Source organism: Parus major, chromosome 5 (genome assembly GCF_001522545.3).
Source record: "Parus major isolate Abel chromosome 5, Parus_major1.1, whole genome shotgun sequence".
NCBI classification, from domain to species: domain Eukaryota; kingdom Metazoa; phylum Chordata; class Aves; order Passeriformes; family Paridae; genus Parus; species Parus major.
Window position 1 is genome coordinate 45,462,045 of NC_031774.1, and position 27,162 is coordinate 45,489,206.

Genomic DNA, 27,162 nt, shown 5'->3' on the forward strand with positions numbered 1-27,162 from the left:
CTCTTCCCAGGCTCCAAATGCTGTAAATGAGCGGACACGACCACCCCAGCTCTCGCACCCTGAATAGTCACTGCAACAATGACTCTTCTCCACACATCCCAGAGAATCTCTGGCAAGTATCTGTCTACTGAACCAGCCAACTTTTCTTTCAAGGGACACAAAGTGCAGGAGATGCTGAGAAAGAACTATGAAGATAGTAAAAAAAACCCAAAGAGTACTGTATAAATATTTAAGATGCTGTTCCCAAGCACTACCAAGGTGTATGTATTATGTAGAGGCAGTGTAATCCGGCTTCATCAAGAGCTGGAGTGGAAGGAATAAAAAAGAAGTTGTGAAGATTTAAGGAAACCCAAAATCTAAGATAACAGTACCATTGGCAAAGAGTATGGCAGCTTCTTTTCTCTAAACTGGCCTCAGAATATTTAATTTTGGTGTTGTTCATCTTCAAGACCAGCCAGCCACCTCATAAAAATGTGTTCACAAGACATCTATTTCCCCCAGATTCTTAACCAGGACACAGGAAAGGTTCCATTTAAAAATCATTTTATTATTAACATAATCTTCCCATTTAGCCAAGTGTGGGTTCATGTATAAGGAATGTCGGTAAATATTCCATTTGAGGCTTCTTTTTACATATTTCCATTGATAAATAAACTCTGAATTCACATAAAAAAGTTAAACTTAAATAACTAATATATTTTTTGTAACAGGCATACATTGGTAAAATATAAATATTCTTGTACTCAGCCTTTGCTCTAGATAACAGTTAGCCACACATCACAGTTATTAACAACTAAAAACAAGAACTCAACTGGTTTTCTGGCCTGGACTAAAATAGAGATGGAAACAGAAAATTCACATTTTGACTTTGGGCCAAAAGAGGTTGAGAGGCAGGAAGAGAACAGTTTTATTAACAGCCTTGTTAAAAATAGTCTGCTCTGCCACTGAATCTTAACTTATTCTACAATTGGTAGTTGATTCCATTATAATTTTATGTAACACTCATGTTTCACTAACAAAATATGGCACATCATCCATGAACAATATAATGATGTTTTAAAACTACCAGGGCAAAACTGCAGGCGATATGAGTGATTTGGCTCTGGCTCTCCCCTCCATCCTCTCAGACTGACATTAACATGTGGTGGCACCTCCCTGCTTTGGCCACTTTCCGGCAAAAGAGTGGAGTTTGTTACCTGTAGCTCTGAAGTTTCTCAAACTAACCAGTTACCAGGCAGTCTCATACACTGGGTTTGTTCACCCAGAAGTCAAGACCAAAAATCTGTTGATTGAGATGCCCTCTCACAGGACTCTGGGGATGATGGTAAAAGGGACCACGGGACTGCTGGCTTCCAGCTCCAGTGCCGTCAGGAAGCATTCGGTTGCGGCATCATCATTGCCTTGAGCCTGCAGCACCTCTCCCAGGCTGTTCCAGACCTCATGGGCTGTGGAGTTCACCTGGACAGCGTCTCTGAGAATCTTCTCTGCCAAGCTATAGCGCCCAAGCTGATGAAGTATCAGAGCCTGCAAGAAAACAAAGGGAAAATGGCTGAGATTGGCCAGCAGGCCTTTCCTGAAGCTCAAACAAGGTCACTGCAGTGAAATAAGGGTAGGCAGTTCTTGGGCTCAAAGTTTTAGACTATGTAATTTTTTTTCATTCTTTAAATTTAAGAAAAGAAATTACCTGAGGATTGGAGCAAGCTACTCCACACCAACAAAATCAAGTGGCTTTGGACAGGCATCAAAGACTAAATAACAAAACCTCCACCTACTTTCCAAGAAGCAGGAAGTACCTGGGCACTTGTGTAAGCTCCTGTTATCTGAAGTCCTAAGGTGTGTGCCCTGAAGTTTTCCCATCCCCCCTGTGCATCTCAGCACCCAGCTCATGCCCCAAAAGACCTGAGATCATACACGGTGCCAGCAGCACTCAGGGGTGGCTGTAACAAAACTGAGTTCAGCCCAATGGGCAAAAACCACAGTGCTTGATTCAATCTGTGGAACAGGGACTGATATTGACCCCATAATGCACAAAGGGCCAGCAGGCACAGAACTTCCTCATGAGCATCATTGTTACACATCCTCTATCTTCCTCTGCGAGATGGGATCCAATTCAACACTACATGATCCAGAGCACGTCCAAATCCTCTAGGATATGGGCTGAATGAGGCCATGGAAATCTCCATCCATCACATTCAGCTATGTTACTGTGCCAGAATAGTCATGGAATGACCCAGTAAGAGAGCTTTATTTTGGGATTATAATAATCCTAACGATATTATGCATTTTTACATTGTGTTTCCGTATTGAAAAACACATGGACCACAAATCTTTGTTTTGCAGAGAGGTGTCCCAATTACATGCTTACAGAGGCCTTGTGACTTCTGCCCTCCCAGCCCCCACTCCTTGGACCACAATTTCTTTTATCTCTCTGTACATCTGTCCCTCAAATCCTTATTAACCTAAGCACCGATGATTAGAAAGCACTGACATTCTATGCAGCCCCTGAATTACCCACCATACATTTCTGGAATTGTGCCTACTTAGCTGATCTTTCAGCTTGGGAAGACTGAAACAGTTCCTACAGAACAACTGAGCACACCCTACCCTGTAAAACAATATAAGGAGTGCTTTACAGTATTGGAAAGTGAATAAATAAATGCTCATTTCTATTAGCTTGGCAGATGTTCTCACATAAAGGTGCTAGAGGGCTTGTATGGCTTTGGACTCTCAATTGAGTCAGCATTATCAGAGCAAGTGAACAGTACTTCCAATACAAAAACTGGATAAATCTCAGGGTCAGTGCTTTTTTCCCTGCAGTGAAGTGATTGTCAGTAACTGGTAGGTATCAGATGTGAAACTACAAAAAAATGAAGCAAGGAGATGGAATACACAAAGTTGGTATCACTGCAATGCACCTAACCTTAATAAAAATTAAGTGTTCTTATTTTCAAGATAAGAGTCTCTATTTTCATAAGCCTTGTTTTTTCTGTGTATATATATATATTTTATACTAATTAAACATGTGAATTATTTGAATATTTCTAATATTTTTTTCTTAAATATTCCAGACCATTTTCCCTGCTTGCTAAGGATACAAGCTGTTCTTCTCAAGACCAAAGAGAAAACAAATTTTGCAGATATAAGCTTGTTCATAGGAAGAGACACATTACGTCACATCTGCCCTATTCTGTATGGCAAAAAGGATAGCTGAGATTTTCCAGGTGATAGAACTAGAGCAAATCCTGGCAGTTTGCCTGCTGTTATACTTTCCTTGGAACACAAGCATTAGTGTTGAAATTAGCATTTAGCAGTAGGGAAGGAACCACTCTTGTGTGGGCAATGAGGTTGCATCCTGTTCCCTCATGTTTTGGGGACACAGCTTTCTCAAGGGAGTGTCTCCTGAAAGTCAGCCTTTCACTGGTGTCTCAGCCTAGGATGGTGTGAAGACTCCTGCCTCAGGTGGTAGTCCTGGGCCAACAAGATTTGCTTCAAAAGAATCAATAGAAAATTAGACCTGTTTCATGCAGAGCATTAAAAGGATTGTGACATTTGATCGCTGTAGCTGTGGGCTGAACTTAAGTGATCTAGAGAAAGAACCCAAAATACCCTCTGATTCATTAACTCTCTCAGAATGATGGTCAGATATGATGCATTTTAAATGTCCAGTTTGTAAATACCCTTCCTGAATGATTTCATTAAAATTCTGAGGCCCAGAACATTTTGAATTGTTTGCAGTCCTTGCCGGACTTTGCTCTATTAAGCATTGCACACCACAGGCAGAAGGAGCAGCCATGTCTATCACACAGCAATATCCTTTGGTGACCTCACACCAACACTCACCCAAGAAAACTAACTTCAGTTTACCAGCTGTCAGCATACGCTTGCTTTCTGTATTAACTCTTCAGGAAAAAACCTAAATCACTACAACCAACAACAACAACAAAATCCACCCAACCAACCTCCTTCTTAAACCAAAATTCCTCTAAGATTTCCCACAAATCAGTACAAATTTGTGGGAAATCGCAGTCCTTCACTGCTTATATTCCTCCACTTTCTAACTGGAAACAAAATCTCGAAGCTACCAGTTCTGGCCTTCAGCAATTTAGCAGCAGATGTACAGACAACATTTATCTGCAGAACAATGTTAAGTCTCTTGCTTTATGGCTGGAGATGGGCCTGAACAACACATCAGTTCTGCAGAAACACAGAGGGGTACCTAAGTGACATATGGTTCACACCTTAAGACTTGGCCTGTTACCTTAAAACCTAAGCAGAATGCCTTTTCTGCATATCCTCCCTATAAATCTTTAAAAAGATAAAATATGAGAGGGATTTTTGAACCTGAATCAATTAGAAAAAGTGCTATATAATAATTTGTGTAAGTAACAAGAACTGTCAGTACGAAAACATTCATTTGACAAAATATAATAAAACCTGTAAGTTCCAAAGGAATTTCAGAAATCTAAGGCAACCTATTTGTTCTTTGTACATTTTAGAATGCTGCAGTACTTGATGGAGGTGTTTAAGACAACTATTGGCATCTGCAGGAGAAAGCAGGATCTTGCCTGCTGTTGCATCTCATTCACAGGAAAGAACAATAAATGTATGACATTTGCTTTGAACACAGTTATAAAAGCCTCTACCATGTGCAGACTTCATTTTGCAGCTCGGTACAAATGTTGCTTATTACTTTACTCCATGTTTGGTTTGCTGAGAATTTTGGGGTTCCTTTGAGGTTGATTTTTCTCCTTGTCAAATCACTGATCTCCCCTAAGTGTGTTAAGGCTTTCACTTTCTCCTTGGTTAGGATGTCTATATGTTGTAAACTCTCTAGGCAAACCTTATTTTTCTTTTAGCCAGTTCTACATTCTAGGGGTTGATTTTGTAACTCAAAAAACTCCCAGAGAGAACTCTAATGAGAATCTGCACAGGCAGAAAGTGAAGCGAATCTCTGAAGAAACAAAGAGACTTTTTTGTGCCATTATCACAACCAATAAAACCAGCGCTTCATGTCTCCAGTCTGCTGATATTTATACCAGTCACTTTGAATAATCAACAGTACTCAAAGATCTGTGGAGTTCAGATGCTCTCTGCTCAAGGAAAGGTCAACAGCCCTTTACAGTGCCCAGCCAGAGCTGCGAGTAAAAGGGATTTTGCAATTCTGAGAGCCTCCAGGGGCTCTCCAAAGGGGCTTTCTAAAAGAGCAACACTGTGAAACACTGCGGGCTGCCTTCGACAGGGAGGTACTGTTGTCACTACAGAGAGGTTCTACACAAACTTCATATCCTAACAGAAGACAACCCTCTAGAAATTAATCAAAATGGGGAGAAAAGTGCTTCCAGCTTTTGCCACAGGTTATTTTCAAGATCTTGCTAATCTTTCCTCACCCAGTCTGGAGTCACAAAGTCTCCATCTTGTTGGGCAATGATTTTACATGTGTTTCCTCCCTCAGTCATTCCCTTTACACTTCATTTTACATTGCCCCACATACAAACTGCTATTCTTTGCTTATTTTACCCAAACATCTCTCCAAGGACTGTTTTTCACAATGCTCAGTCAAACAGAGCCCATTTGTTCATTAGACAAACATAAGCATCTTTTAAAAGGAAAACATTCAAATTAATTTGATTTCCAAATGGGGCATTACAGTCTTCAAATAAAATTTCCAGTTAGAAAATGAACTATTATTTATTAATAAAATATCATGACTCAGAACCTGAACAACACCATGTAATAAGCAATTGTATAAAACCATAATTTCTTAAATAAGCAGGTAGTATAGTCTTCACTGCAAAGGTATCTTTTTTCTGCAGAAGGGCTTTCTCTCTTTGCAAATTAACCTGTCATAATAATTAACCAAACAGTCAGTGCAAAGCATATATCTAGACAAATAAACATAGGATTAAAATTCTGTAAATAACTAATTTTTCATTTTGAAAATCAGCTATTTAAAATCTTTTTAACACCAGCCATTTAGAGAAGTCCAGTAAGGTCACTTTTTAATTTGCTTCTAGGCAAATGAGAAGTTAACATTAATTTTTTTTCTTTGGAGCTAACTTAGAAAAAATTAGTCATAATTATTGCCCATCATATGTCTCATCAAACCAGAGCTTTATCATAAAGTGCTAAACTATATTTGCATTAACTGGGGAAAAAAAAAAAGGATAGAAAGGTAACACTACAAAGATCACTGTGGTTTCTACAGCATAACTAAAAATTTTGTCTTAAGAGAGCTGGAGGCTTCCTTAAGGTTTAACTGTCTGACTACTTCTCCACCGTGCCTGAAAATAAACAGTTCTCAGTCTCAACAGAAGCACCACTTGAGATTTTTACCTTTATTCACTTGATACCAAGAGGAATATTTTCATTTTCTCTGGGAAATATATAGGGTAGAAGTGGGAGATGTTCTCAAAAGCAATGAAATTTATTTAAAAGTGAAAAAAAAGGAGAACTGTGACCATGAGTCTGCATTCGCCTTTTTCAGGGAGGATACTGAGCTCTCTATAGAGAAGGAACCTGGGAAATGGGAGAAATGGACAGAACAAGAACAAGAAATGTGGCTGACTTAACACACAAAAAAGTGCCAGAGAATCTCACCATGTTTAAAGAAACACAGTCTGGTGATCTACAGAAGTCTCAACTACGGATATTTGAGTAGTACCAGATATGCTATTCATATTAATCTATTCCTGGCAGGTCTGTTACATGACTTGTTTGCTAAAAAGCTTCCATATTTCTATGATACACATCTTATTTCACTAAAAAATAGCTCTCAGAGCTAAAAGTTTGCCCTGCAAAAACAACAGCTATAAGAAAATATTATAAGCCTATGAAAATAAAAAATAGGTTTACTTTGCTTTTAATGATAAGAGCAGGGAGACAGAAGAACAGTGCTCTATTTTGCTGATGACCTGCTGAAGCCAAATAAGATAACAGCTGGTAATGTATATAGACAGAGATATGCAGATGTGGAAAACAATTATTTTTAAAAGCTACAAAAGATTCAAAGTCTCACTACATCCAACTTCAGAGCAATTTTCCCAGTTCACTATCTTTTTGTTTTTAAGTGGGTACCAGCCTAACAGATAATCAACTTTAAGCTGTGGTATCAGAAGGATACGCTAGAAACATCCCCATCCTATCTAAAAACTTTAAAATCAAGCATTATGACCATAAATAGTTACAAAACTCAGTGTGCAATGTATGCATTGCAAATCCATATGCAGTGTAATTTTAGCATCACAAAACTGCCCCTTGTTACATGCTGCTTTTTCAGCCTATTTTGCAAGTGTTAAGGTGGCTGCTATTTTTAAACAAATCTATCAAACTTGAAGGTTTACCAGAGACTTGACAGTGTTATGCTATAATAATGAAACAGAAGTGTTAGTGAGGCAAAATGAGAAGAATTTGCCATGATATATGGAAAAATAAGTAAAATTCTACAGCTGATACCTTCCAACCTCTGTGATAAAAATACACATTTTAAATGTAGTCTATAATCAATATTTACACTTACATAGAGTGAACCAGAACATTATTTATATACGGTGCTCTATTTTCATTTTAGCTGATGACTTTCTGCTGAAACATGTCCATCTAGTCAAAGTATGACTTTGCATAAGAAATCATTTACAAACTCCTTTCAAAGGCACATGCACGTTGAGTCATTGTGCATAACTATTTTCTGCAAGTATGAAAAGATTGTGACATAGCACATCAGTTAGAAATAAGCCATTCCATCAGAAAATATATGAATAAACATAGTTCTGTATCGGCAGACACAGATTGCATTTTAATGCAGGGATTTTGAAGGGTAGCCACATTATAAGGTTTAAAACCAACTGGATTGACCAGTTACACTGCACTTACTTTACAAGCAAAGGTGATCATTTTTCTTAATTGGAAAAGAAACTACAACATGTATATAATTTGTTTTCCAAAACGCAGAATAAAAACTGCTTCTCTTATTTTCTCTAACAAAGCAACTATTTTGAAAAATAAAAGACGTATTTCTTCAGATATGGTCTAAATAAAACTTCCTAGCAGCTCAGTATGGATTTTCTTTTTTAAATGAGAACAACAAGCTAATAATATTACATTTGATCACTCACTAAACCAAACAAGGCAGCTGATGGACAAATACGAACCTGTGCCTTGAGCCAATGCTTTTGTTCAGAGCCTATCCCAGCTCATCGACTGTCCACATGTCCCTCTCCACCTCGCCCCCTCCCTCCCCTTCCTCCATGCCCAGCCCACCCTCTGTGTGCTCTGTGGCCCTGCTGGAGCCCCAGATTGTTATTTCTCTGCCCTTCCCCCACTGCTAACATACCCCCTAAGGTATCCAATTGCTTCCCCTGCTGCAAAACACTTGTTGCTAGGAGAAAACCTACTGCTTGGCAACAGATTTTTAAAACAACAACTTTGGCTTTGTTACTCACTGAACTTCACATCACCAGCGTGAAATAACGAACCCGTGTGGTCAGGAGTACATCTGTGTACTTATAACTCCCTTGGAAACCACTGACCCCTTCCCACAAGGATGTGCTTGCCTTTTAGTTCCTTACTGCTCACAGCCCAGAATGCAGAAAGGTTCAAAACTGAAGGTTGCTTTTAAAAAGTGCTGATTGTAGCCTTCCACTGAGATGGAAGCCCTTGGGGGACTTCTTTTCCTGTTAAGGCAACACATTCTTGCAATAATCTGCTGTAATTTTGATTTACACCTTATGTGAACATCCTATCAGCTTTTAAAAAAATAGCATGACTACCAGGCTACACTGCAAGAGCTAATTTGACTATAGCGAGCACACTGGAAACAATAAAACACCTTATGATAAAGTGAAGCAGCTAGTGACTCCAGAGTTTATTTAACTTTTCATCTCCATCTGAAAATTACATTGAAAGTCTTATTTTATACACTGTGGCTACCAACACAGTAACCCCACAATGGTTCTCTCTTCAGAAGTCAGATGGCTGAGGCTCTGGCAAGTACTGCATCACTACTGGCATCAGGGAATAATTAAGTGTAGCCTCAGTCCTCAGATTATGGCCAGTCCTAAACTTGAGTACATGTCATCTGGTGCACATGTTTTACATTTAAATTTACATTTACACTTACATCCCAGGTGTGATACCATGAGGTGACACTGAAGTGTATGCAGGTCTCTGGATCATCCCCCTCCAGCTGGAAGCTTGGCACCACTGCATCTTCCCCTCCCTCCTTCCCAGCACTGAAACCACATCATTGTATTCTCACCTTTCCCACAAACCAGAAATGAGGATTTCTCAGATGTATGAATTTGATGATGTATTTCCCATCACCTGTAATGAAAATGGGTGCAGGAGATCACAGCTTCACACCGTGATCACAGCTGTTTATGAAGTGGGCCCATACTAATTTCTGTTGTTTGGTATGGTCTTGTCTTTTGTGATTCATACCCTCACCCTTTACCCTATGTAGGCAGTTTATAGATATAAACACATCATATTGCATTCCCTACAGAAATCCTGCCACTTTATCAGTCTAATCTGTAGCTGTATTTCAACACTGCCTGGGTTCAAATCAAGGCCAAGTTTACCACTGGATCATTGTACTCCATACAGAGACTCTGAAGCACTGTTATTGATGCCATTATTTTTTCCAGTACTGAGCCAAAGGGTCAGAAGTATAGCAAACTGTATTTCTGTTATTCAAAACCTAGGAGTAACATAGAAGTTTTAATATCCAAAAGACAGAAAAAAAATCCCCAAATCCTCCAAAAACTATCCAAGTGCCAAACAAGATAAACAGAAAACCTCAGAGCAAGTTTTTGTAACTGAAGAGCCTCAAAGTCAGCCCATCGAGTCAATATTCAATTATTTGATTGAAAGCTGGATTTTTTACAAGAACTGAGGATACCAGGAACTCACAGTCCTTACTCCACTGCCTAAAACTAGGATCCAGTTTGGAACACCTGAAGGTTCCTGGTTTCGAAAGCTTGTGCTCCATGCAAAACCATTATAATGTCAAGAAATTAATGTTTTTCTGTCCATCAGTCAATTGTAGATAGAATTAAAAAACAAATAATTAGAAATGGCAAGCAGTGACTTTATAAGGAGCTGTTTTTCATTAATGACAGTTCTACACAACCACATTGAACATACTAGCTGTATGTGGCTTCTGGAAATAGTAATTAGAAAAATTGATCAAATTTTTAATGAAGAAATCAATCTGAAGTCAGGGAAATAGTTTGTGTATCAAAGGAAAACCAGAGTTGCAGATCCAGCACTAGGCTCTGTGAGTAAAATTTATAATTAATAGAACTGTCAGAGTTGAAATCAAGCTTTGGACATCTTTAGCTAGATTACCACTGTATTGAAAGCCAGAACTTCTAGTCCATGCTTGTACACACTCAGTACTACAGAAACTAGCACTTATTTGCCTGAACTTTTGAGACTATGGAAAAGGAATCAGAAGCGAATGATATTCTTCTGAAGTACCTTTTTACATTTATGCATGTGCATTTCTCTCAAATATTCTGAAAAAAAACTGCATTAAATATTCAAAGTCAGAACGGAGGTACTAGATAAAAGATGACCAATCTTTTCATTACTAAAACAAATACAACAGAAATTCATAGATTAAATAAATTAAACAGAAATTCATAGATTAAAGCACATAATTCACTTTTTTATTCCTTTTGCCCTTAGCCAGAGAGACTTCTGCATATAAAAATATGTACATATTTTCATACATACTATGACTAATGTCACTGTTTCAAAAGTGTTATGACACCACGGCAACACTTGCTACACTGGCACTACAGAAACCTCTAAGAAAAAGAGGTTATTCTTAATACATATATTAATATATATATTAATAAATATATGAATTTTTATAGCATCCCCAGGAAACAGACCACTTCTTCCCCCCAAAGCAGATGTGAACTGCCATCTGCTGCTCGGGCTCAGCATGCTGCTCTGGAAGGGCCATCCTCATGGCAGCGTGCAAAAACCTCCCAGCAGGAGAGGGAATGCTGCACCTCCTCTCCCCTGGGATTCTGAAAGGCAAGGCAGAAGCTGTAGGTAGCTGTTAACCTGCCAGTCTGCCAGGACAGCTGCCAGCAGATTCTTCTTTAAGGGACAGCTATTTTCAGTGGGAAGGGAGGGCCCACACCCTCCCATCTGTGCACCATCAGGCACAGGTCAGAAGAGCCAGAGCCTAACCATTGGCTAAGAAAAGGCTTCTAGCACTTTCAGAAAAATAAAACAAACACTTCCCTGTATATTGACTTACTCTGCACAAAACTGAAAGAAGTTGAACATACTTAAAACTACAGAAAAAAGAAAAAACTAAAGAGAAAAGCTCAAACAGCAGGATTTTGGGGAAAAAATATTAAAGACCCAAGACATCAATGTACCTCAAAAAATCAGCTTGTGCTAGTACTGATCTGGAAGCAAACAGATTAACATAACTGAAGCATCACCTAAGTTTTATTAATAAATTGCATATAAATCTATCACATTTTCTCTCAACTGCTTTGTTGTGGATTAATTGTTAATTGTTAATTTTTTATCTAAAACTTTCAAAAATAAGGTATTTTCCATTTAATCAACATCAGAACAGGAGAGTCCTCTTAGGTCACTAATTTCTATCCCCTGTTATTATGGACAATCTTACAACAAGATTACTTGCTCTACAGTATTTAGCCTGTAAGTGCAAGAAATCCTCTTCACATCATCTTCCCAATTTTTTCCCTAGCTAGTTTGTTTTTGTTTGCTCCAGTACCAATGCCACTTAGCCTTATTTGGATTATGCATACTCCTGTCATGTTTACAAGGATCATATATTATTATAAAAGTTTCCTACTCCTCCTGCAGAAACACTGCAGAGATTCCCAGCGCCTCACTGCTGTGCAGGCATCCCAGCACTGACCAGGTGTAAGGGCAAACCACAGGCTGGGTTTACCATCCAGCCACATTATTTGGGATAACAAGAGAATCCCAGCCCCAGCCTGTGAGGAACCGAAGTGAAACCTCTGCCTTAGTGCACACTGAGGCTTCACTTGCCCTGTTGACCAGCCCCAGCTGGTTCCACTGGGCACGGCAGCCTCTCTTCTGGGAACATAATGCAACCCGTGGAGCACAAATACCACCATTCCACAAGGGAAGGAGAATCTGTATGCTTACAAAACTAAAGGTGGACTACACTCTTTGACAAGATGATGATGCTAATAGGGACAAGATGATGTCTCATGTTGTGCCTGGCCAACTCATGCACAAGGGAGATGCAGCTCTGATCAAGTATTACCCCAGGTCTTTTTCCTCCCCAGTCATTTCCATATTCAATCTTGCTCTTGCATTTCTGAAAATTACTTTATTTTTTCACTGAAGGGTCTCCAAATCTCACTTTTAATCAAACTTTGCCTTTGTCATGCAATTCTTCTCCCTGAATAGAAGTACTGCAAGAGCTATTCTAAAATTTTCTGCTAACAAATCCAGTAATATTTAGTGAAGCCTCAGTTATTTCATCAACTAGTTCTTCCAGAATTCTGGTCAAATCCTCCATGCTCTTCCAGCAGCATGTACTTGCCATCATTTCCATAGTTTTATCACCACTGCTAATTTTACCTCTGCCATCCATGATGAATATGACATTCCTGTTGAAGATTGAGGCAAAATACAACTTGCAGTTATGGACTTCTTGTAAGTGGATATCCATCACTGCTCTGTTTGACCCTGCATGTTAAATCATATTCTCTGGTTGGTTTATGGTTCTTGAAATACATTTTTCAAGCTGCATAATAAATTAGTGCACAAGGTTGGAATCTGCAGAGAAAATGTAATTCCAAATGCTGTTTCTCCCTCAGTCCTCTCCTTTGGTTTACTATTGTCAGCTGACAGGCAGCTGGAATAAATTTGAGTCCTGCTTCTCTGAGTGTAAGAGCCTTGTCCATTTGAGTCACTTTTCTAGTTCACTGGAGCACAGTTGGCAGGAAGAACAAGAATGACAGAAAATGCACTCCCCCACAAAGCTAGGATTTGATCAGAGCAAGCAAACTGGGAAGTTAATGTTCTCTGAGTAAAGAGCTGAAATGCAGAGTAGCAGATTCCAATTTTCAAGGAAAGTATTTTCATGGCATAACAACTACAGCAACACTATGGGTTTGGTAGAGAAGGTGGGAATTCTGGAACTTAAGTGAGCTGTTGAGTCTGAGGTGAGATACAAACATTTCCTACCAGCTATTGTGTTAAACATCCATGGATATATCTTCACAAAAATATTTAGATATAATCTTATATTAAATCAAATGTAATCCACACGGCAGAAAGACCATGCCTACACATAACATATCCCTAAGTTTTTGAAGCTTAGGCTTTGCTTCTGCAGCAAATGAGGTGAATTTGGACAGCCAAGCTAAAGCTACCTCATTTATTTTCCAGAGATCACCAGCTGCTCATACTATCACATGACAATTTTAAAGGAAATGAAGTTTGACATGTCAATTACTTTAATAGATCTGACAGCATTTCATACTGTTTTATACTTTACATCAGAACCAGTTATTTCTGGCAACTGTAACCTACCAACTTGTGGCTAGGCATTCAGTTAATATGGCAAAACATAATCACAGACTGCATTTATGTCACAGCACTACGTAGCCCTCTGGTAAATCCTTAGGTCCATGACCCTCACAATACCATCTGTTCCAATGCTAGTGTGGCTATCACTTTTTGAAATGGTCAAAAATTTAAAACCAGACAGAATCCCAAAGAAGCTATTGTCAGGTGTCAGGACAAACTGTAACAAGGACCATGGAAAAATGGAAATTGAAATGGCTTTGCAGCTGATAGAGGTTCACCTGCTCCTATCATTTGAACATTTGTTAACACATGACAATATCTGCCTTAATTTATTACTTGCACCCATTTAGAAAATAAGGGGGTTGTTTTTAAATGAGAGAATGTACTTTTTAAAACAGTGTTTTTATTTTAAAATGCTTATTTTAAGGTAAAAAACCCACTTACCATCAGGGACATTCTAATTAAGAAGCCAGGGCAAAATCCTTTCTTTTAGTAGGTCAGATCACTTCTGATAGATAGCAAGTATTCTTAGATGGCAAGTATTCTTTCAAAATGCTACCTAACACCACCTTTGACCATGTAGATTTAGAGTTTTGAAACCATTTTCACACCGTATATTGTACAGAAGACATGTTGAATCCACATGATTTTTTTTTGGTTATTTCTATAGCCCTTTACAGATAAGGCCTTTATATAACTCACAATTCACAATTACATCTAAACATATTATGCTATGCAGGAATACAGCTAACTAAGCTAATGTAGCACAATGTTATGTTCTGGAATAATTTTTTAAAGTCAACTTTTAACAGCACTGGCTGCAGTGAAACCTGGTTTGGTTTTCTAATGACTGTGTCTTATATCACTGCAGTGGAGAATTTACAAATGCTCACTCTTGTGTGTTTGCTGATACCTAATAAAAATCTGAAATAATGAAAAAGTCTTGGTAGTCTTTCCTCCTGCCTCTATTTTTGTAATATTTGCACAAGTCTTCTCTTTTTTTTTCCATCATCCCCTCTTCTGTCCAGATGAAACAAAGGTATTAAAAAATGATTTCCTATGCCAGATTTCCTAAGGATATTGCTCTTAAGTAGTAAGTTCAATGTGTGAGATGCAAACAGTGTATTAGTAGTGGCTGAGGAAGATTGAATACACTGAATTTCAGGAAACCATTTCATCAACATCACTGATAAAAGACTGATTATTGGAACCCAGAAAAAATGGAACTCACATGTTAATTTTAGATAAATCCATAAAAGAAGCATTTGTAAATTCATTGACAAAGTTTAGTTCCTGGAATAACAGGAAAGCATTTAAAAACTTGGGGATCTTTCATAAAAATATTTAGAAAAAAAAAGTAGAAACAATCAAATGTCTACATCCTAATGGGCCTACTAAAGCACACTATATTGCTCTAGTGGTTTTGGGTAGTGTCTTTCCTTGCAGGGCTTAGCTTTTAACAGTGTGAACAATGTTCATCTTTTCATATTTCTGCCAAGTAAGTGCTTTGCTAATGAATTGCTTTGCTTTGTTCATCTGAGCAGTACTAAAAGACTGAAGATTTCTTCTAGGTCAAATGCTTTATGTATAGATACATGGCTCTTGTATATGAGCACTCCATTTTAACTCAGTGTTCTTCTAATATTTCTTTTTTCCTTCAATTCTATACCAGCTCTCAAGAAAGAGCAGCTGTTCTTAAAATCAACTTCAAATCTAATTTAAGGGCTATCTATTGAAAGCCAGCTTCCTTGAAGCATCACACCAGCACCTACCACAACACAGGATTTCTCAGATTAGTGTGAAAAAGCCACACACATATAAACTACAGATCAGGGATTAGCAGAAAGAAGCTGTAATGCAGCGTGATGCAGAAAGTTTTCACAATTTGCCAACACTCCAATGAGTGCATCTTAGTACAAAACTACCTTCAGCCTCAACATCTGGACAGTAATATATACTTACAGCCATTGTGACACACTTCAAGGTATTAAGCAGTGCTCTTTTGTTTACCTCCCACTAATCACAGAACAGGAGCACAGAGTTATGGTTTGCCATTTCTTAGCAAACTGATCTTCCCCAGAGGGTATTATCCCTCTTCAGGGAAAAGCTGGCCTGAAGTCTTACTCAAAACTGTATTTATTTCATATAATGGTAATTACATAAGCACACAAACAACATAACAGAGAAAGAAGATTTATGACATTAGTTCTCCAAAACTGACTCTGGTTACACACAAATAAACATTCCAGAGATACAGTTGTGCTCACCAGTTCAAGTTAAGGACTATAATAGTCTTCAATCTTCCCAAGGACATAAAACAAGACTTAACTCTTTTTTGTTCAATAATAGGTATGATTCTCATTTTTAGGAAGATGCACTGATGCATAGACCTGAACAGAACAACTAAGAAAAGCTAAGCACTCATTCTATAATAAAAGCAGCAATCCTTTTTCCTTTAAATTTCTATACACATGTACTTCATATTTTGGTTTGAAGTTAATGTCTCTTGAGTTGATCTTACTACCAAGTAAAAATGTAAGATAAGAAACAAAGATTTATAGAAGTAGTTTACCTTTATCGCCTATAAAAGAATGCCACTAAAAAAACAGTGCAACGTTTAACTGAGCTCTCAAAAGCAGAGCAAAAAGAAATCACAGAAGCAACGTACTGATGCCTCAGGTACTTCTGAACCAGTCTGCTATCCAAAGAGACATCTCCTTCACCAACCATCTCAGCTGCAATGACTTGGGAAATAATATATTCATTGAGCAAATCCAAGACAACATTGACAAATCATCCATAAAGGGAGGGAACTGGGAGAGAGATGTAGGGAAGTGAAGTGATATATTATTTAAGAGTATTGAAAGTGAATGATACAAGGACTTCATTTTACGTGGCTGAGCTGAATGGCTATCAAGGAGCTGCCACAGACCCCTTCACTTAAACTGCATGCAAAGGCAAGAACTATCAAATATATAATTTTCACTGATAAATGATTGAACTGATTTAATAATCTACATTTTAATAGGGGGACAATCAATGACAGTACTAAATTTAAATATCATAAGGGAAAATCCTCTTAAAGCCTGTCAATCATCTGCAAGTCAAAACCCACAAAAGATACTCCACAGGCTCTTTTCAGCAGGCAGTGGGAATACTGATGTTGCTACCCTAACAAGATTGACATTGGAGATGCCTATGGGGAAAATTATTTTCTTCACAGTGCAAAGGCACTGGAAAGAATAATCGCAGGAATTAAATGTGAGTCCCATGAATATGATTCTCAGAATAAGAAATTAGGAGGCTTGTACTGTATTTAAAGCCAGGTACGTCACAGTACCTATGCTTCAGATTCCCTATTTCTTACTGGGAATACATGCTTCAGGACCAAATAAATTTGAAATTTAACATGCTGAGCACTCAAAATTATTATGAAAAAAAATAGTAAAACCTATTTAAAATATCTAAATTTTTGATTCAGAAAAAGAGTAACAAATATTTGAGTTATTGTCTTGCTCTCTTACATACCAACTCTAAGTTTCTGCAATACTTGCAGATGCTCAGCTTAGCAGTTACTTTTTATTCTTCAAAATTTCCTCAGATGCTTAAATATTCATGCCTAAAAATATAATAACTACAACTAATGGTATTTTTTTTTCAAACGCCAAGAGTTGTTTGAAAAGCTAGTGTTTTAACAAAATATTCAGACTAAAGTCATGATTAACTGGTGAAACTAAAGAGCTCTTACCTCTTGGCTCTCTATAAAGTCCACACATATTAGTATCAAAATTTAAAAGATGCAGATCAACACTGTATTGCTGACTGAAAAGTGATGAAAGCCCAAAATAGCTTTCTATTTTCAAGTTTACCATTACTCAGTCTCATTCATGATGTATTTTTCCACCCATCTTAGCTTAACCAGGTTGTTTACCATGATAGAAGTAGCATTAAAATCATTAACAGCTCTAAATCTGCAGTCAGTTTTATTCAGAGAACACACTGGCCTTTTCCAGTGAGATGAAGTACACAAAGCAGCCAGAGATCATGTCTCCTCTCCTACTGAGAAAGCAAGAGATGGCAGCTTTCTGAATAGTGTCACCACATAATTTTCTTCATGCCATTTGTTGCTACTTGTTGAAGAGAATATACTCTAAATGGAATAATAATGGAAAAATAACCATCACACCTTCAAAATTAACAGTTTTCAGAGATGCACAAAACCCAGTTCAGATTTTCCCACAAATTAAAGCTCACTGAAATAATTGCTTTCTCTATAATTAATTTGTTAATCTAGATTAAAAAAATAATTTGACATAAAAAATAGCCCATTGCTAACCTTAAAGGCCCATTCTTTAACTCCATCTAACAAGTTTGTTACCAGAAAATACAGTCTATTTTTAAATAAGTCTATTCATGGAGAAAATATATTATGCTATTCACACATAGTACATTTGTTGAATTCTTTCACAGTGCAAGGTGCAACTCATCTTTAAACAGTAGACTCATGAGCAGGGCTGTGGCTAGAAGAGAAGCTAAGCTTCAGCAAATGGAAAAGAGGTCTTCAAATAAAATTTAAAATGAGATGAGCTGAAGAAGGAGAGAGAGAGACATAAGAAGACTGCTCCAGACTGGGGATTTGCAGAAAAAAACTCTGAACCAAAGTAGACAACTTATCTGGGGAATACAGCTGCTTGACATAACCTTACAAAAGTGAGCATTAAAATTATTTCCTAGTTGCTTCCAGCTCTCTAGTTCTGTATTAAGGTAGGCTACTTTCTGCTTGATAAGGATAAGATAAAGCACAGTTTTCAAGAAAATGTTGTTTATAGTTCCTAGTCAGAAAAAAAATAATTATAATTGATTAGGTAACTTCTGGTCCTCTCAAGAGCAGTCTGTTTTCTCAGGAAATAGCATCTGCCAAAGCAAGTAAATCTCCCCTGTGACAAATATAAGGCAAAAAGAAAAAGATCATTTAACCAATGCATAGAAATACACCTGAAAACTGCACGAGATTTATAGCAAAACACATGCATGGATAATTCCTGGACCATTTTATAAGAATACATTTTTCTAAGACAGACTGAGAAAGGGTCAGGGCTCAGACACCTGGCAACGGTGCTGCAAGTTTCTCTCACATATTTACTCACCACCTCAGCTAAGCCACATGGAATAGTTTATCTCATTCAGATTGCTGCTGATGGTACCACTTAAGTTATATTTCACCAATTTGAAAAGTTATGCAGCACAAGAAAAAGAAAATAAAAAATAAGACGTGTAGATGATTGCAGGCTTCAAATGTCCTGTAGTTAAAGAGTTCTCACCTACAGAATTCTACAACAGAACCTTTCGCAGGAGAAGGAAAGTAAAATCTCTCTTGTTCATTTAAAGTTGAGGATGGCTGTGTTCTCAAAGCCTTTTTCACATTCTTTACATTTACCACCCCCAATCCTTACAAATATTTCTTTATTAATTATATGAAATTCAATTATAAGTGATTAGATGCCAGATGTTACCTACAAGCAAAGCATACCAGGTGCTACATAGCTTTTATTGCTGTGTAAGTTCTCAACCCCAGTTATAAAGAAATACTTTAATAAATTCAATGAGCACAAAAATGCCCAGGGAAGCAAAATAATCATAATTAGCTCAGTGCATACTTCAGCAGAATGACTTAATTTAAAAAGTGTTTTGCAAAGCAATTCTCATATTGAAAGGTAATTACACAGAGCAAAATAAAAATAGAACTTTCGAGATCCATGCAAAAAAGCATCAGCAAGTATCCATGAAAAGGCATGTAAGAGACTATAGAGGACAGCAGGGAAGAGCACATATTTTCAATTTTTTCCATGCCTTCTCTCTTTTCCTTTTTGTTCTTTTTTTGAAAATAAGGAGAACTTAAATATCAAGTACAACTATTAGCACTTTACTGGCACGAGGCCTCCTGGCCATTTCCTGAATTACTAAAACCATTAAGACTACTGACATTTTCCTTCTGTTAAATTAGTCATCCTTGTTAATATTTTTTTGATTAGTATAAATCTGTATGTTTTACATTCTATTTTAGGCAGCCAGTTACCCAGAAAAAAGGCACAGAGGAAAAGGGATGTCAACAAAAACCCATCTGTCAATGACTTTAATGTAGTCGGCCCTTTAGAGGGTAAAAGGCATAAAAAGATGGAAAGACTCTGGACTTCTAATAAGAATTACCCTTTCTAAAATCTACCAAAAAAAAAAAAAAAGCTTGAAAAAGGAAATAATTATTATCATTATGCTGTGATCAAATGCTTTTACAGTCCTGCTGGCTCTTCATGATCTCTACTTAGTGCTACAAAAGAGATATTTCCCATGTAAACAACAGTAAAGAGTCATAAATATTTTGTTTTCTTTGAGCAGTATTGGACACATCTCTGTTTATAGAATCCTCAGTGCAGATCATTAGGGTATACTTGAACTTTTAAGATAACCACCGAGAGAGACAGAAGCCCAAAAACTTAATTTCTGGAGATCCCAGCTGAGCCTTTTCAGTTGCACTGTTTTGCTACTGACACTGTCTGTAAAGACAGTAAGATGTATTCAAATACTAAGGCATATTTGTAGGCCAGAATATATGTATAGATACATATAAGTGTACATTTTATATGCACATAGTTAAGAAGAGTGACAACAGTTGAGAAAGGTGTTAATCTCTTGCACCTTCCTTCCATGATTGCTATGGGTAATGTACCATGAAAACAAGAGAAGAAAGAACAAAATCTATGATTTATAGATTTTTACCACTGGTAAAAAAAAAGCAAATCTTGCATAACAGGAAAATGTAACAAGACTTTGTCCACAGACAAGGGTTCCCATCATATTTCCTAACACAAATCATTACCTCTATCTACAAAGCTTGCCTTGCTTGCATTCCTAGAAACACAGGATGACAGAAGTAGGAAGGGAACTTCAGATTCTCTACAGCCAAACTTGAATTAGAGTTATTTAAAGTGGGTTGTCAAGGGCTGTCAGGTTTTGAGTATCTCCAAGGATGTGAGACCCCCACAAACTCTTGGCAAACAGATGCATCTTACATCTGCATCTAAAATACTGTTACCATTACACAAATGCTCCTGTTCCTGCCAATTCCTTGAAACAGTTTAGGGCAGGGAATCCTACCTCAGATGCTTTGTTATGATGTCTAGAAAACCAAAGCCCTGTTCCAGACTGGGCCATTGTGATGCTTGGATTTTTTCCTTGAACTTGAAACTATATTTGGTTGCTACTCCCCAAATTATAATATTTGATCCATGGTTGCTGTATACAAAGTGAACTAATAATAGCTCAGCTTTGATAACAGAACCTATTTTGAAAACTTTATTCTATACAATGTGAATCAAAGCTTGAGATGAACACTACTTCTGTTTCAAAAACTAAAACAAATATTATTAAAATCTTCCAAGCAAAGAGAAGGAACTTTGGAGTAATACTGCACATTGCAGACTAACCTGCTTCAACAGCGAATTGTCATGAATTATCTGATGGGTGAAATTTTATCAGTTCAACACAATACAATAAAAACAGTGGAATGATTTGTGACCCGCCAAATAAAGAGCAGTAACTCTAGCCAAAGCATCCCTTCCTTCTGCCAGCATCTGCCACTAATTAATTTTCCACTTTTTAAAATGGGAACAAACAGAAGTGATAAAATGATTTCTGGCAAGCTGTTCCTGAATAGATAAACTGTGGAAAAATCTATCACACAGATAACATGAAAACAGAAATTTAAAGCTGAGATTGTGAGCAAAAATACTTATACCAAAAAAACCTAACAACAAAAAAAACCCCAAACAAATAACAACCAACCAGCCAACCAAACAAAAAAATCCCTCACCAAAAACAAACAAACACCCTCCAAAGTTAAAAAAACCCACCCCAGATTCCTAAGCCTTTAAATGTTTGGGGTTTTTTTGTCTACTTTTAAATTAACTTTCCTGTGATTTCTATTTGGAAGAGTTTCTCTCTGTATTCAGAAAGCTGCCTTAACCATTGCTACTAGATTCTCAATAAATAGTACCCCTCAACAGCTTCGTTTCTCCATGAGTCCAGTTCCATTCAGTACAGCCACTGTGCACGCTCCACAAAATCAGATTGCCTTTTGCATCTTCAGCTACTCAGATTGTCTAAACCAAACAACCACTTTAGCAAGCTGCAGAATTCCCCTTGTAATGGCTGAGAGCTGAGGACAGCACCAGTGAGTTGAAGGGACCTTAGGGAACTCGCTCTCATAGGGTGAAAAGCATCCAAGAATGGAGGTATTTTCTTGTTGAAAGATCTGCTCCTGTCACAGCTGCTTTAAGCCATTTGGAGTAAATACAGAGTAATGTGAAAAGAAAATCAGTTATGAAGCAGGACCTGTAACACCATCAGCCCCATAATTCCACTTACAGAAGAGCAGCTCTCAGGGAATCAACAAAGTCTTGGGGAGCTTACTGCTTCAAGTTATAAACAAAATTAGTGCTGCAAATTCCTACAGTCATTTCCTGTTTAGGTTCTAGTTTGAACTCAAATTTGTATCAGTTATTGTTGTCAAATACTGAACATATATAGATTGGCTTTAAAAGAGTACTATGAATTTCAGATATAGCATTTAGGAATTAAGAAATTCTATTAATCTTTCTGCAAGTCATTATTAAGTGGTTAACTACTGTATTTGATCACAACATTAAAAATAAAATAAAGTAACTTTAAAACAAACAGGGAAAAAAAAACTTCCCTAATTTTTCACCTTGATTTCCACTGTATTATACTTCAAGTGCTAATGACCATGCAAGTTGATTTTATGCCATTTTTAACCACACCAAGCACTGATGGTTTTCTCTTGTAAGGATAAAAGGGGAAATAATATTTTCATGACAGAAAAGAATAGAGCCTGTGAGTGCCTCATAGCAGATGAAGTATTTAAAATGTATCAAAATGGTCCTTGAGTCACTTGAACTCAATGGCTCCCAGGTTAAAATGCAAGCAGAGTGGCCAGTGTTTTTTCAGGGTATCGAATGCAATCATTTGAAATATTTAGATGTTTCGAAGTGGTCAAATCACAGTAAAATGCCTTCTGTAAGGAGCAGTGAGTTTTTGGCCAAACATATATTTTGCTTTTTCTACTTTTTGCGAAATGCTCGTGAAGTTTCTGAAGGGCAAACCCACAACATTTCACTAACAAATCTAACAAAACCAATGACTTTCATTTCTCCATTCTTCTTCAACCACCCTGTGTGTAAGGATGCACTTAGAGAGTGAGTCAGTGACTGTAATCAGTTAAAACCCAAACCACTCATGAGAATGAGCACGATGTGCTTAGGACAAACCTATGTGGCCCAAACCAACAACTTTAATATGCAGATGCCTGAGGATGAAAAATCAAATAAATTACTGAATGTTCTCCAGATGAAAGAAAAAATTTAGTTCTGTGACTGTGTTTAGAGTTTCTTTTCCTTAACTCCCATGACCCTTTCAAACACGGTCTGAATTCATGTTTGAAAGTCTTCTCTATTTTTCCTTTCTTTCAGTCAACTCAACATCTGTGACAGGCTCATAAGCACACACTCCCTATACATACTGCCAGACTTCTTTCTAGAAGTGTCTTTGAGTTGAAAAAAAATATAAGAAATCAGTATAGTACAGTAAGAAATAAATAACAGTACATTTATAACTGAGAGATAATGCACACATAGGTAAGCTAAGCCTTAGGAGATCTGGTTTAGCTATGCATAATTATAGGAAACTAACAGGTATCTAACAGTGTGAAGTAGGGAATGCAACTCCTTAAGACACTGCTTTTTGAAAACTAATTTCTACATGAGTAAATTGTTTAAGTAATCTCTCCCTTTCTGTTTTAGTTTTCTGCTTTTAGAACCTAAGTTACTAATAGCATTAACTGGCAAGTGCCATGATGAATTACTCGATATTCAGAGAATACTACAGTCTTCTGGGATTATAACAGCATACAAAAGCTGGATACCTATTTCATCTCAAAGCTACATTTAAGTAGGAAATTTTCAGCCTGAGAGAGAATACATAAATTTGTTTCCTGGACAATGGATTGAAATACTCATTGCCATTTCAGGCATTACTGAATGATGGCCTTTTCCAGGACTTTTCAGACGTCAGCAGTAAGGGCTACTTTCCACAACAGCACTCTGACTGCAGAAGATAAAAGAATGTTTATTCTTTTTTTTCACAGGGGAGGAGAACAATGACAAAAGCAGGAAGGCAGCAGTAATGCAGAAATCTGGAGGTGGTGATAAAGGGTAGGGAGAATGGAGAAAGTTGTATAAATAAATCCATTCTGCCCAAAATCAGGCAGGTGATAACCATAGGTATATGACACCAAAGTGTAAATCATCTTTTTAAAATTCAGTAATTCAAGAAAATTTTAAAAGAAAAAAATATTTGAAATGCAGAAAACAAAACAAAGCATTTCCAACTTTTAGAACACAAGTTCATGCTGGTTTTTCTTACTGCACTACACAAACTTTAAAAAGAAAGGACGCTGCATTTATTCAAAAGAATTACTGCTGCATTCTGTAAAGTACATCTAATTAATACTGACATGTTATTGCATCCCTCTTGATGTCTTGTGAACAGTCAGAGCTAGCCAAATAGCAAGCTGGTATAACCTCTGGCTTGGAGAAAATTTCAGTTAGTGACAAACGGTAAAAAATAGCACCTGAGAACAAGGCAGAGCCTAAAATGAGCATTTCTCAAGAAAATAAAGTGAATGAAGGTATGAATTAAAATATTAACTGTATAGTGAATAATAATTTAGTTCCACAAGGAACTGCAGAGATATAAACAACATTTCTCTTTGAAAAAGAAACTAGTTTTGTTGTTCAATTTATTTAATCAATAAGCCCCCAGCATCTTAGAAGGGGTGGAAATAGCAGTGAGCAGGAACACGAACATGCTGCCCCTGCAGCCAGTTCTCTGTTGGAATAGTTCCCATCTTATGTAATGCAACAGTATGACCCAAGCAGTTCCATTTCCCAAGTTTAGTTGAGCAGAATACAGCTAAACCATTTTTAATTTACTCATGGATCAAGTCCCTAACATTTGGTGTTGCATTGTCTTAGGTATTTCATTAGTAAGGTAAAAACCTTCCCCATCAAACCCTCCCATTTATTATTATCATTTTGTTGACAAACAAATGATGAAAAAAATGGCAAAAATGTTGGCAAAAATGATGAAAGAGATCTCTCTTTCAACCCTCTTAATGGCTTCAATTTTCACACCATCATTAAGACCTCTTTTTATTTTAGTAAATTTTTTAAAACAGGAGTAAATATGCGAAGACCTTAGAGACAGCAGAAAAATGAGTATGGAATTGTTTCTTTAAAAAAATTGTAATTTTGCAAAAATGATGATGCCAACCAATAAAAAGTAATTTCATTCAGATAATACAATAGACTTCTGCAGTTTTCATGGTCACATTAAAGGAATGTGGAGCCTGCATGACCGACAAATTTAAGAGTCTTTTTGCAGAAACTCCAAAGCACAGCACATGCTGTAACTCACAGGAAGTACAATACTTCTGAAGCCACCAAACTAACCTTTCTAGTCTTTACTCACACTTTTAAATTAACAAGGTTGTTTGTGTACAGAAACAGTAGATCATATCAGGAATAGGTACTTAGAGATACTTATGCCAAAAATATTGTATGAAATGTTGTAGGAAAAATAGTAAATTTTTCAAAGATTAGCTTTTCATCCTTCTTACCAGAGTGATGTAACATCATTAGAAGGATGGATTATAAAAGGAGAAAATTCCTATTCCCAATATGTTATTGTTGTTCATACAAATTGAAATAAACATTTTATTTAGCTTTTTTTTTTTTTTTCCTCTGGAAAACTACAAAGACTCTCTCAAATCAAGATTTCCAAACCACAGCATCAGGAAATTTTACTGAGTGTCAGATGTCACTCATTTTAAAATTTTAATAAAAACAATCAAAAGTCCTTCCAAACTGATTCCAGGTTCAACTACTTCAAGTAATTTCACTTGGAGAAGCAGGCCTGGATACAGATGCTGCATACTAAAACTCATGCCATCCTTAAATCTTACTTGCTTTTTGTTGCATTTTTCACATTAAGTTACTATGATCTATACTCAGTATTTACCCTTCAAAAGGAAATTCACCAAAACTTATTAAATAAATATAGGTTCTAAGGTAACTTTTATGTGGAAACAGTTGCATTTGATATTGATTTCTAAGCATTGCTAGAAAGCCATATAAAATATTTTTAAAATATTAAAATAAGGGGCTTTTGCACAGAACTTTCATTCATAAACCAACTGTCAGCTTAGAAGTGTGAATACAAATATTAGAAGTTAATGTTTCAGCTGTTGTCATAGAGGCTGGTACCTCCACATTGCTGTTGCTATAGCTCCCCTGCCATTGAGATCATATCTCTTCATAATAAATAGGTAAATATACACAAACAAAGTGTTGGGATGTACAGATATTCATCTATACACACAGGCAAGAGTAAGCACTGCAAGCTTCCTCATTAAAATGCTTTTTGCAATAGTCAAAAGGTCAAGAAGGATACAGAATTTTTTACTCTCTCATACATGAAATTACATAGACAAGTATTTTTATAGCATACATCTTGAATACTTGTATTTAAGCAGCATAAATCTCTCAGAATCTACTCAAAACAATATCCTAGTGCAGAAAAGGTATAGAACAGTAGGAAAAGCTCTTAGAAACAAAATTTTAAATTATAGGAATCCTTAAAAAGGACTGTCCAATCCAATGAAATGAACAGTTACCTTCAAGCTTGGACTCAAATAGAAAATCTCATTAAAAGGAAACCTGGATTGGAAGCCCAGTAATTTTCATCTCACATGCCTCTTAGACAGGTAATTTCTCAGCCATTCTGAAGAGCACAGTGTGTTTACAGACTATTTATTCAAAGGCATATTCAGAGGAGGGGCAAAAAGACACCCAGCAAAACATGAGCTTTCATTTTCACTGAGTTACACTGCTTTAGATTGACTGCCTGCTTCTTCAAGAAAGGGGACCTTTTGGCATTTGTCAGCAGGCTCAAATATCCTGAAATGCTGAAAAGGTGAAATAAAAAACTTCTGCTGTGCTGCCTTCCTAGCTGATCTTTTGTCTCATATGTTTCCCTCAGGGATGCACAAGAAATTTCTCTGAATAATTCATAAGTACCTAGGCAGAAACCAGCTTCTACTTCTACTGAACAAAAAGATGGGGTAAGAAGCTGATCTCAGCTGTTTTATTCTGCTCTATCTGGAAGAAAACTGGATTAAAAGAAAGCAATTTTCCTAACATAGTAAGCACACAACATATACATGTATGTATCTTTGAAGGATATAAACAACCACACCTTTATACTGGGGAAGGTAACTTTGTACTACAAAAAGCATTTGAGGGCAAGACTGATTCTCTACCTTTCAAAACCAGAAAAAAATCACATAGCATAAAGGTAATCAATAAACATGAAGAATGCAGAAAACAGCTATACTCTGCACTGGTGTGGCCTCGAGTCCTGTGTGCAGTTTTGGCACCACAATGTAAGAAGGACATCAAGGTACTGGAAGAC

General features: G+C 37.0%; 1 protein-coding gene across 2 annotated transcripts in view; it reads right to left on the reverse strand.

Moving 5' to 3' along the window:
* Positions 1 to 526: 526 nt before the first annotated feature.
* TTC7B (tetratricopeptide repeat domain 7B) overlaps positions 527 to 27,162 on the reverse strand; it is a 104,468-nt gene continuing 77,832 nt past the window's right edge. For both annotated transcript variants that reach the window (XM_015631028.3, XM_033515010.1), the window contains one exon: positions 527 to 1,524. In XM_015631028.3, coding sequence (XP_015486514.1) covers positions 1,303 to 1,524 — 222 coding nt within the window. In that variant the 3' untranslated portion in view covers positions 527 to 1,302. The remainder of the gene's footprint in view (positions 1,525 to 27,162) is intronic.